Genomic DNA, 10,025 nt, shown 5'->3' with positions numbered 1-10,025 from the left:
CCCCTTTAATTATTTTTTATGTTTTCACATTACTATTATTATTTCTATTACACTAAAAAGTAATTTTACAAAAGAAAGAGGGATGTATGAACATATATGGACATATTTCATATATGATTATACATGTTATATGTATGAATATTTACGTACGTTTATACATATTCATGCATGAAAAATTGTTTACCAATCAAAGTCCTTCGTTTCCTTCCTTTGAAATAAAAAACTCTGAATGATTGAATTTCTTGTGTCTTATGTGTTATACATTATGCAAAGTTTGTGCTTCCTCTAATTATTAATTGGGTCACCTTTATGCCAATGGCGTTTTCAAATCGCGAGAGATTAGCGAATGAATTTCACGCGACCGATTGGAAATGTCGTTTGAAGTGTTCCATTTTTTCAAAAACATATAATAGAAGTTTGTAGGGAATAATAATTAAATAATTTCGATCGAATCATTCCGAACAATTTCATAATGTGCGCCCTGCATGGTTTCTTACAACGGTTCTCAATGCAGTGCAATTTATTCATCGCAGTTATCGAGAGATCTAATTCGTAATTGGGCCACCTTCATGTCAGTGGCGTTTTCAAATTTCTAACGGTTAACAAGTGAATTTCACACGTCCGAACCGGTTGAAAGTATCGTTTGAAGTGCGTAATCGCGTATTAAATATCGCGATTGTGACATCACGATCGTCATTATAAGTGATATATTTCATCGGGCGACTATAACTCCGGTTTTAAACGATCAGATCAAATCAAATTTATAGCATCTTCGATTTGCTGACTCAACCCAACTTCAAATCGATGTTTGCTCTTTTTAGTCACATTTCTTGCATGGTTTAGTAGCCAAAAAAGATCAGACGCTATTATTCCGTATTTCTTCGAGAATGGATTTCCGCGAAGATTGCCGCGAGTGCCAAGTGAAGTGAAGTGCGCGAAGCAACATACAAGTGCATAATGAAAATGTAAATGTCGTATATCAGATATATAATAAAGCCTGATGTAATATCTAGTGTACAGTATATACATATCTAGTGCATTCATTACGGTATCAAGTGTCGTGCATGATCAATTATCAGGACACCTAATCATAGAGCAAATCAGAATGAATTCCGATCTGGAATCCATTCCAACTTGTTCCATGAAGGTACCCAGATCGCATTGCACGCTGTTTCCTTCAATTTCCGTTGAAATGTTTCGTCCAACGGTAGAGTAAGTGATAGAGGTAAACGATTATAGCGACGCTGGATCTGTTGGATACATCGAATGCAATGCAGGAAATGCAGGATCATCCCCGCAGGTAAGTACTGTTTACTGTACTATCGACGAAGCAGTTGATAAACTACTAAATTAGTACAGATGGCGCCAACATAATCTTTTGCATAGAAATTTGGAAATTGATTCATTTTTCACAAATCTTTTATTCGGATATTATTTTATTCGTGTTTTTAGAACATATTAAAAATACATTGGATCGATTATAAGTTATTAATAGATGCACGAAATGTAGGAAATATGATTGCAATATTAAATTTTTCTTCTTAACGAATTAATTATTAATTTTTAATAATTGTTTTAAATAATTATATGAATACAAATATAAATTATCAATGATGATAATAATAAATTTGGAGACTGCAAGTTACAAGAAATAAAAATGTCTATTTTTACAACTCCATTATCATATTAATTATTGTATCTATCTTTATTACTCTATCGTAACATATAGATTATATAATAAAAAAATAGTAGAGGTATAAATATATGAGTTTATTTAATGTCTTTTTTTTCACAATTCTAAAAATTATGATTTGCATCTTATATAAAAGATTTCCCTCAAAAACTCACGCATTCTTCACTGAACCTTTCACGATTTTAACATCATCTACCGGTCGATCGTTCTTATCCGTTTCAACTAGTCCAATTCTTTTCACTATCGTCATGCCAGAATGAACTCTACCTGTTAAGTAAAGAAAAGAATAAAATCATTTTACATCAATTATATCGCAAGAGATAATTATACATCACTAGGTGTAGTCAGTAATAAATTATGACTTACCAAATATACTATGTTTTCCATCAAGCCATTGAGTAGGTGCAAGTGTTACAAAGAACTGTGATCCATTTGTATCTGGCCCAGAATTTGCCATTGATAATATTCCAGCACCTACACGTATAAATTTTAATAATACATAATTTAAGTACTTGTTTTAAAATAATATCATTGCATTCAACAGAAAAAGCAATTTTGCAACTGATATAAGATTCTTTAAAATGATATTTTATATTGTCCTTAACTTTGAAACACTACTATGGATAAATTTTTACTTATGTACTTTTTGAAATTAATATAGGAGATAGTTTTGTTATTATAACATTTTGATAACTTCAAATAATATTTAATAAGATTAAATTTACTTTCTTGAATTAAGCTGCTTAATTCTATTATTTTAAACAATTATAACACTTCATTGTTGCAGTTAAATTAACAACGTATTGAATAGGAACAATGGCAACCTATCGAAAATATTAAAAATAATTCACATTAGTTATAATTTCACTTATGAATTTAACAGTACATAAGTAAACCATAATTCTTGCAGTGAATAATGGAACACAGTCAAAATAGTATTCAGTTATTCTAATATTTTGCAACTTACAAAGTAGGCAAGAAAATGTATAAAAAATTCTAAGATTAAGAAAAAATTCTAAATTATATATTGATGAATTGTCATCCAGAATAGTGTTAGCGATAAGAAAAATATAAGTAGTAGAATCAGAATTAATTCAGAATTAATATCAATTCAATGAATTAAATCAATCATATTAAAGAATTTTACAATTTTAGTTGCAAAGCTGTTCTTCTGCTGAACATAGCCAACATATTATTAATCTTTTATCAATATATCGTAATTGTTCATCACAAAATTACCTGTGTGTTTTAAATCATCATGTATCTCATCATCAAAACATTCACCATATATGGACATTCCACCTTTCCCTGTTCCAGTGGGATCTCCGCCTGAAAACGAAACCATTAAGACTAAGTATTCTGCAAAACTCTTTGTGTTATCATTATAATTAATGACATATTGAGTAGGAGAGATAACCTATAGAAATAATTAAAAATAACTCAAATTGGTTATAATTTAATTTATGAATTTAATAATTTGAATGAATTTATTCTAATGCTTCTAATGCGTTACCTTGAATCATAAAGTCGCGGATGACCCTGTGAAACTTGGTGCCATTGTAATATCCACGTCGCGTGAGCTCGGCGAAATTTCTACACGTGATAGGAGCATGTTTCCAGTATAGCTCGAAGGTTACTTCACCCATCCTAAGGATTAGAATCGATTAGCAGTGCATAGAGAACGATTTTCAAATTAGAAAATATACGATGCTTACGTGGTCTCGAAAACAACGAAGGGTGGCTGCCAATGTTTATCCGGCACGCCGGATATGTTTGCGAGGCACATTGTAGTCTGTATTTTCGGTCCTTTTATTAAAACTAATTAAACAATGAATTACTTGGCGATTGTTGCATTTACTTCTTTGTTTATTTCATTAAAATCTTTCGTTCGAACCGGCAATTGCTTCAACGTGTTGACACACCTAGAAATTCTGTACTCATAGATAGTATCAGGATCGTACAAAGTTTTTCGGAACCCGAGTGCAAAGGTAAAGCTAGAACCTTATCTGTTCATAAATTTTGTATTTAAAAAAAATCTTAAGAAGTTTTTAAAAAATATAACAAATAGTATAACTAAAATTGCAGCGAATCACGAGCTGTCAATTATATATATTTATTTAGAAAGTCACAGAAAGTCAAATATATGAAAACTATTTGGTTAAGCTTAATTTTTATGTAAAATTTATAATGTAAAATTATTAATTATATCGATAATGCAATCTTTTATCTAACTAAATAATTTTTATATATTTAATTATTTGTTACAAATATATATAATTGACAGCTCATGATTCGTCATAATTTTTTTATATTTTTTATACTTTTTATACTTTTTACATAATTTTAATTATGCTCTCTATTTATTATATTTTCTAAACTCCTTAAGGTTTTTTATTCCATCCATTGCTATTTATTTTTACGTAAAATAGATATATTTAAGTAGTCCAGAATTTCTTAGCATTAGAGGAGCCATGTGCACTCTCACTTTTTACACAGTCCTGAATGATACACAATACATACACAAACACAACATGAGAGAGAGAGAGAGAGAGAACACGTGAACGCCATCTACTTCATGTGCAGGGTACACGTTAACAAAGCAATAATAATATGAATTTAATGAAAATGTAAAAATGCGTTGATGTATACTCGCATAAATGAGGACCTCCGCATGTTGGGCTAATTTGTCACAGTGTTATATTTTACGTGTTCTGGCAATACAATCAATTCCCTTACGTGCCGGAACAAGTTAACCTGCATAGAAATATGTTCTCGCCAAGAGACTCGGGTAAATCAGATTACATTAGTTTGAATATTCACGAAAGCGGGTCATTTGCACGGGGTACTTCTCGCAGTTTATGGAGGGTACGTATATATTTGATGAAAAATAATGCGAACGTATTGTTATTTTGAGTCTGCACGACTGGGATTGTCATACAGTTATCTTTTTTATTCAACTACTTGTCTCTCTTTCAGCAATGGAACCAATTGTCCAGGTTTCAAAGAAATATTCTGTACTTTGCAATAATCACAGTTCTACTTGTAATATTTTATCTCCTGCCTAGCGAAACCAAAGCTAGTACCTCTAACAATGAGGTAGATTATAGTAATGTAGAAGTTGTACAAGAAACTGCCAAGTACGAGAAGGTACGCAATATCTCAAAGAGAGCTCTTGAATCTGTATACAAAAATATCAAATTCCCTTTTATTTCACAGGCAGTAGATGAAGTTGTTGTAGATAATGAAGAACAGGCTGCTGGACCTGGTGAAGTAATTGAAGAACCCGAGTTTCAACCAGAAATTAATCAAGTTGATGATGATCAAATTGGTGAACCACCACAGCCAAAACCAAACATCCTGAAATTTAATGGTAGATCATAATTCATGAAATGATATGATATAATTAAATTAGATTGCAAAATAGACACAGATAACAATGTTTGGACTTTTAGGTCCTCAAAATTACAAGCAAGAAGCTGTCGTAGCTGCATTTAAACATTCTTGGAATGGATATAAAAAATATGCATGGGGTCACGATAATGTCAAACCGATATCAAAAAGATATCACGAATGGTTTGGTTTAGGCCTTACTATAGTTGATTCATTGGATACTATATATATAATGGGATTATATGATGGTGTGTGTGTATATATATATATATATATATAAATTAAACCTTAAAAGCATTGATATTCATTATTAGCGAAAAAGAAATATGAAAGAATTTTTTTATATAATATTTTAGAGAATAGAATTTATTATACTTCAGCATTTAAATGTTTTAGAATATTCAAGAGCAAGGAAATGGGTGGAAGAGAATTTAGTGTTTACAATGAATAGAGATGTTAATTTATTTGAAGTTACTATTAGGGTATTAGGTGGTTTACTATCAGCATATCATCTCTCTGGTGATATACTCTTTTTAAATAAGGCTGTAAGTATTAGTCCAAATAACTTCAGTTTCGATTAAAGTCCTATAGAATTCAAATATAAATATTAATTTATCCATAATGCTCAAGGCGGATTTAGGTGATCGCATGATGCCAGCATTTTCTACCAGATCAGGTGTTCCACATTCTGATGTGAATCTTGGTACAAGAAGTGCACATAGTCCTAAATGGGGTCCCGACAGTAGCACGAGTGAAGTTACTTCCATTCAATTAGAGTTTCGTGATCTTAGTCGTAGTACAGGTCAACTTAAGTTTGAGGTAATTTTAGAAGCGAGACTTTTGAAGCAATTTGCAACGGATATTTATTATTTGATCTTTCCAGACTGCAGCGGCAAGAGTTTCCGAACATGTACATAAATTAGAAAAATATGATGGTTTAGTCCCAATTTTTATTAACGCTAATACCGGACAATTTCGAGAATACGCTACGATTACGTTAGGTGCTCGCGGTGATAGTTACTATGAATACTTATTGAAACAATGGTTACAAACTGGAAAAACCATAGACTAGTCAGTATATTTCATTACTGAAGTTATAATCGTATAAAATAAGTCCTTTACTTATATTTAATATTTAAGGCTTGTATTGATATTTTTAGCCTTCGCGACGATTACTTGTACGGTATTGCTGGAACGCAAAAACATCTCGTTAAACATACTGCAATCAATAAATATCTATTCATCGCTGAATTAGTCGGCGCGAATAAAGAAATTAAACCGAAAATGGTAAATAGCTTAAATACAAAATAATCGAAAGCAGTCCCTAGACATTCAGTATTATTCTGCATTTCATTTTGTACAATATTTTTGATAAAAATAATTTTAAAAACAATTCAAAACAAAGTTTAAAAGTTCAATATGTAATCCATATTATTAATAATATTGTATAACAATATTGATCGTCTAAGGGGCGCTTAAAATTAGAATATTGCGCAAATTTGCAAATGTGCAACTATATTATAGGATCATCTCACATGCTACTTAGGAGGTACTTTAGCATTAGGTGTGCATCATGGATTGCCATCGGAGCATAATATTCTTGCAGAAGAACTTGTTAAAACCTGTTATCATACGTATGCAATCCAGCCAACGTTCCTTGCACCTGAGATTACTTATTTTAATATACAAGTAAGTTCGAAAAATTAATTGTCAATAAAGGACAAAAAATTGATTCTGCAGTAACAGCATCAGAGAAAAAAGTTTCATAATCATTGTTTTATATATTATTTTCTGTAGAAAATGGAGGGTGAAAATCAAATGGATATGTACGTAAAAACGAATGACGCTCATAATTTATTAAGGCCCGAATTTGTTGAGAGTCTATTTTACATGTGGTATTTTACGGGGAATAAAACTTATCAAGATTGGGGCTGGCAGATATTTCAGGTGCGTATTGACCTCTTGGAATTTTATTATATTTATGTAATGTAAAACGTGTCTCGGCAGGCTTTCGAGAATTATACCAAAGTCGAAAGTGGCTACACGAGTATTGGTAATGTCCGGAATATTCAACACACTCGTCAGCAGGATATGACGGAAAGTTTCTGGTTTGCCGAAACTTTAAAATATTTGTATTTGTTATTTGATGACACTAGGCAATTGATAGATTTGGATAGATGGGTATTTAATTCTGAGGGTCATCCGTTACCTCTATACGAATCGTAACGCAATAGAAGCAAAACTAAGCTAGCGAGTTCTCAATTTTTCGCACTTATTTTATGAAATTATTTTTTGAATATCTATCTGTCATAATGTTTCTTTAATGAAACTTTCCGAACACTTACGTTTCTTCCATTAATTGAATTCTCTTCTAGAAAAAAATCACTCGTAGAGTAAAATAGTACAGTCAATTCTGCTATTCTAAGGTCACGTAAAATTCCTTCTTAATTTTTATTCTATTTATCTGATATATATATACGCAAAAGGAAAATGTTTTTTATTCATTTCCTTATTTTATAGATTGCCATTATGTGATAATTATGAATAGTAAAATTAGGGCGAAAAAAGTTAGTTTAGTTTAGAAGAAAAATAAAACGATGAAAATTAACGATAAAATTTTTTCATCGTTTTCAATTCTGAAGATTATAAATAATTGCAGATTAACTTGCTTTATCATTGACAAAATACGATTTCAAGTAATAAACAAATATGCAACATTAGCTGCGCCTACCAAAGTATCGAACCTGCCTATAATGTTGAATAGATATTATTAATATTTTAGATTTTCAATTATCACTTTTATGAGAATATGTAACTTGATTTTTTTAATATAAAAAATTTTTTAGCCCTTGTACTTACCTATTTTTCAAAATTTAACTTTTGAAAACTTTAGTTGTCTAGAACGTCATTTTTAGGAGATATGTATTCATACATATTCAAAAAATGAATATTATTACTTAGTATTACTTTCACATTAAATTCATACGTTGTAACATTACAAAACTAATCTAGTCCTCTATGAATAAATTTAAATAAATTACACACTATACTTGCAGTCTCCGATTATTATATCAAAATATAAATACTTATATAATATTTATATTTATATAAATATTTATATGAAATTTTTGGCAATCTTATACAATTCCTGTATCATTATAAAACGGCGCGATAGTGATTAAATCGATTCATATCATGATATTGTAGAACATAAAAAACACTAAGTTAAAATATTTAATCTGCAAGCTATGTTTTTAATAATTTTATCCATGTATAATAATCTTTTGAGAAAACGTAATATACTATTATATATTATCAGGTAATATATAGTTAGATTAAATAAATATACAAAGACAGAGAGAGATTGTAAAATAAAATTCGATTTAATCATCAGCTGCGTTATGGAAATACTGTCTACTATTTTTAGCTGCTCTGATACATTAAAAGAAAATAAGAACTTTTTGGGTTATTCTTCGTTTGTAATAAATGCATCCTTATATCAATGTCAGAAATTTGATATTATTTATGTTACTTTCGTTTCCAAATAGATCTACCTGTCCCACATCACTACAGATCTGTTTTCTCAGCTCGTAAATTTACAAAATGCAAACAAATATAAATGTCTAAACGACTGTCACAATTAATACTGTGCGCATCATTGACATTAACATTAATGTCAGAGTGTTAGGAAGACATGTAATGGTATAGCAAATAACTTGCTTATAACATATTTCAAGGGAAATGCTTACAGACTAATAATTGACTTGCGATTGTCTTTCGATGCAATTTTTAACCACGTAATGGCAGTGAATATTTGCATAAAGTACAACTTTCTTTGCATACAAAGAAATATATTCTAAAAATATAAATTAATTAGTTACTCATGCGTTTCTTATTAATCATCTTTAATCATACTGTCATTGCTTGATTGAAATAACGACAGTATCAAAAATTGTATGTATATAATTATGAACATCACACATTCATTCATACATATTCACAAAATTTTCTACACGTCATACCCCATAGAATTTTTTTCTATTATATACTTTTCATGTGTATCACAAAGTATTCTAGTGGCGCGCCATACTTATTGCAATGTCAGATCCTAAATTTTGCGTCGAAGAGCGGCATCTTGAAACCCCAACATTGATCAGAGTATTCGCGAGACGCTGTTTCTTCGGCATTATCTAGCTAGAAACGTTGAATGATCTCAAACTATCGTGCAGTCGCAACATTGTTGTGTATAATAAATGCAATTGATCAGACAGTCATCATTTGGCTCGTCAGAAGATTTTTTTGTCTTCATCTCGATACCATTCTTTTCGATTTTCGGTTGTAATTCCGGCATGGGTAACGTCGTCTGCACAATTGATACTGCTTCCTCTATCGCATCGGCATCGCTATTCATGGTTGGTGAAACCACGGGTTTTGTTGGTTGTGATATTATGGGAGTTATATTAATCTTCTCCAATCTTGCGTTGTCCAGTACATCGAAACTCGTTGTGGATATCGATGTCTGTGCTGGAGATGATTGGTCGTCAGAGGACATTATCACACTGAAACAAAGAGATTTATTTTCAGTATAATCTAATTCATTTTGTTAAGGATTAGAAAGAAATGCTCAAATTGAGAACATTAATTAAAGATTAATTCATTTTCTGAAGTTCTACAAAAGCGAGATCAGATCACTATTTATAAAGAAATCTCTATCTTTAAAGAAAGACTGGTAAAAAATTATCAAATATATTTTATTCAGCACATTAGTATCACATTTGATAAATATTATCAAACATAATAACAGTAATCAAAAAACGTAACAGTAATAGTAAAAATTGGTTTTAGTTACATTAACATTTGAATGAAATTATTTCAAAGTTAAATAATTATTTTAGTAGTTATCATTTAGACTTGATTATTACCAAACTTTTTTCAATATACT

General features: G+C 30.4%; 3 protein-coding genes across 4 annotated transcripts in view; 1 reads left to right on the top strand and 2 right to left on the bottom strand.

The window, feature by feature from the left end:
• Positions 1-1,838: 1,838 nt before the first annotated feature.
• LOC108694374 (peptidyl-prolyl cis-trans isomerase-like 1) lies at positions 1,839-3,621 on the bottom strand. The gene is made up of 5 exons (XM_018203804.1): positions 3,409-3,621; positions 3,207-3,340; positions 2,933-3,022; positions 2,060-2,167; positions 1,839-1,960 (listed from the first exon to the last, which is right to left on the bottom strand). Exons 1-5 carry the CDS (start codon positions 3,477-3,479, stop codon positions 1,845-1,847), a joined length of 519 nt encoding a protein of 172 aa, XP_018059293.1. The 5' UTR covers positions 3,480-3,621; the 3' UTR covers positions 1,839-1,844.
• Positions 3,622-4,299: 678 nt separating this feature from the next.
• On the top strand, positions 4,300-7,418 carry LOC108694337 (endoplasmic reticulum mannosyl-oligosaccharide 1,2-alpha-mannosidase). The gene is made up of 11 exons (XM_018203760.1): positions 4,300-4,558; positions 4,670-4,840; positions 4,910-5,063; positions 5,146-5,331; positions 5,480-5,628; positions 5,714-5,902; positions 5,967-6,154; positions 6,244-6,370; positions 6,608-6,772; positions 6,881-7,030; positions 7,091-7,418. Exons 1-11 carry the CDS (start codon positions 4,460-4,462, stop codon positions 7,307-7,309), a joined length of 1,797 nt encoding a protein of 598 aa, XP_018059249.1. The 5' UTR covers positions 4,300-4,459; the 3' UTR covers positions 7,310-7,418.
• Positions 7,419-9,166: 1,748 nt separating this feature from the next.
• LOC108694368 overlaps positions 9,167-10,025 on the bottom strand; it is a 10,426-nt gene continuing 9,567 nt past the window's right edge. For both annotated transcript variants that reach the window (XM_018203797.1, XM_018203796.1), the window contains exon 2: positions 9,167-9,642. In XM_018203797.1, coding sequence (XP_018059286.1) covers positions 9,297-9,642 — 346 coding nt within the window. In that variant the 3' untranslated portion in view covers positions 9,167-9,296. The remainder of the gene's footprint in view (positions 9,643-10,025) is intronic.

The sequence above is a fragment of the Atta colombica genome, unplaced genomic scaffold (assembly GCF_001594045.1).
Source record: "Atta colombica isolate Treedump-2 unplaced genomic scaffold, Acol1.0 scaffold12, whole genome shotgun sequence".
Taxonomy (NCBI): domain Eukaryota; kingdom Metazoa; phylum Arthropoda; class Insecta; order Hymenoptera; family Formicidae; genus Atta; species Atta colombica.
This window is presented reverse-complemented; position numbering and strand designations above follow the sequence as displayed.

Bases quoted from the DNA above. Each gene is read 5' to 3' on its own strand.
- LOC108694374 (XM_018203804.1), bottom strand. From the start codon at position 3,479: ATGTGCCTCGCAAACATATCCGGCGTGCCGGATAAACATTGGCAGCCA. The intron at 2,168-2,932 runs GTAATTTTGTGA...TTATACGTGTAG, and splicing joins TGATGATTTAAAACACACAG to GTGCTGGAATATTATCAATG. The intron at 1,961-2,059 runs GTAAGTCATAAT...TTTACTTAACAG, and splicing joins TGGAAAACATAGTATATTTG to GTAGAGTTCATTCTGGCATG.
- LOC108694337 (XM_018203760.1), top strand. From the start codon at position 4,460: ATGTTCTCGCCAAGAGACTCGGGTAAATCAGATTACATTAGTTTGAAT. The intron at 5,064-5,145 runs GTAGATCATAAT...TTGGACTTTTAG, and splicing joins AAACATCCTGAAATTTAATG to GTCCTCAAAATTACAAGCAA. The intron at 6,773-6,880 runs GTAAGTTCGAAA...TATTTTCTGTAG, and splicing joins TTACTTATTTTAATATACAA to AAAATGGAGGGTGAAAATCA.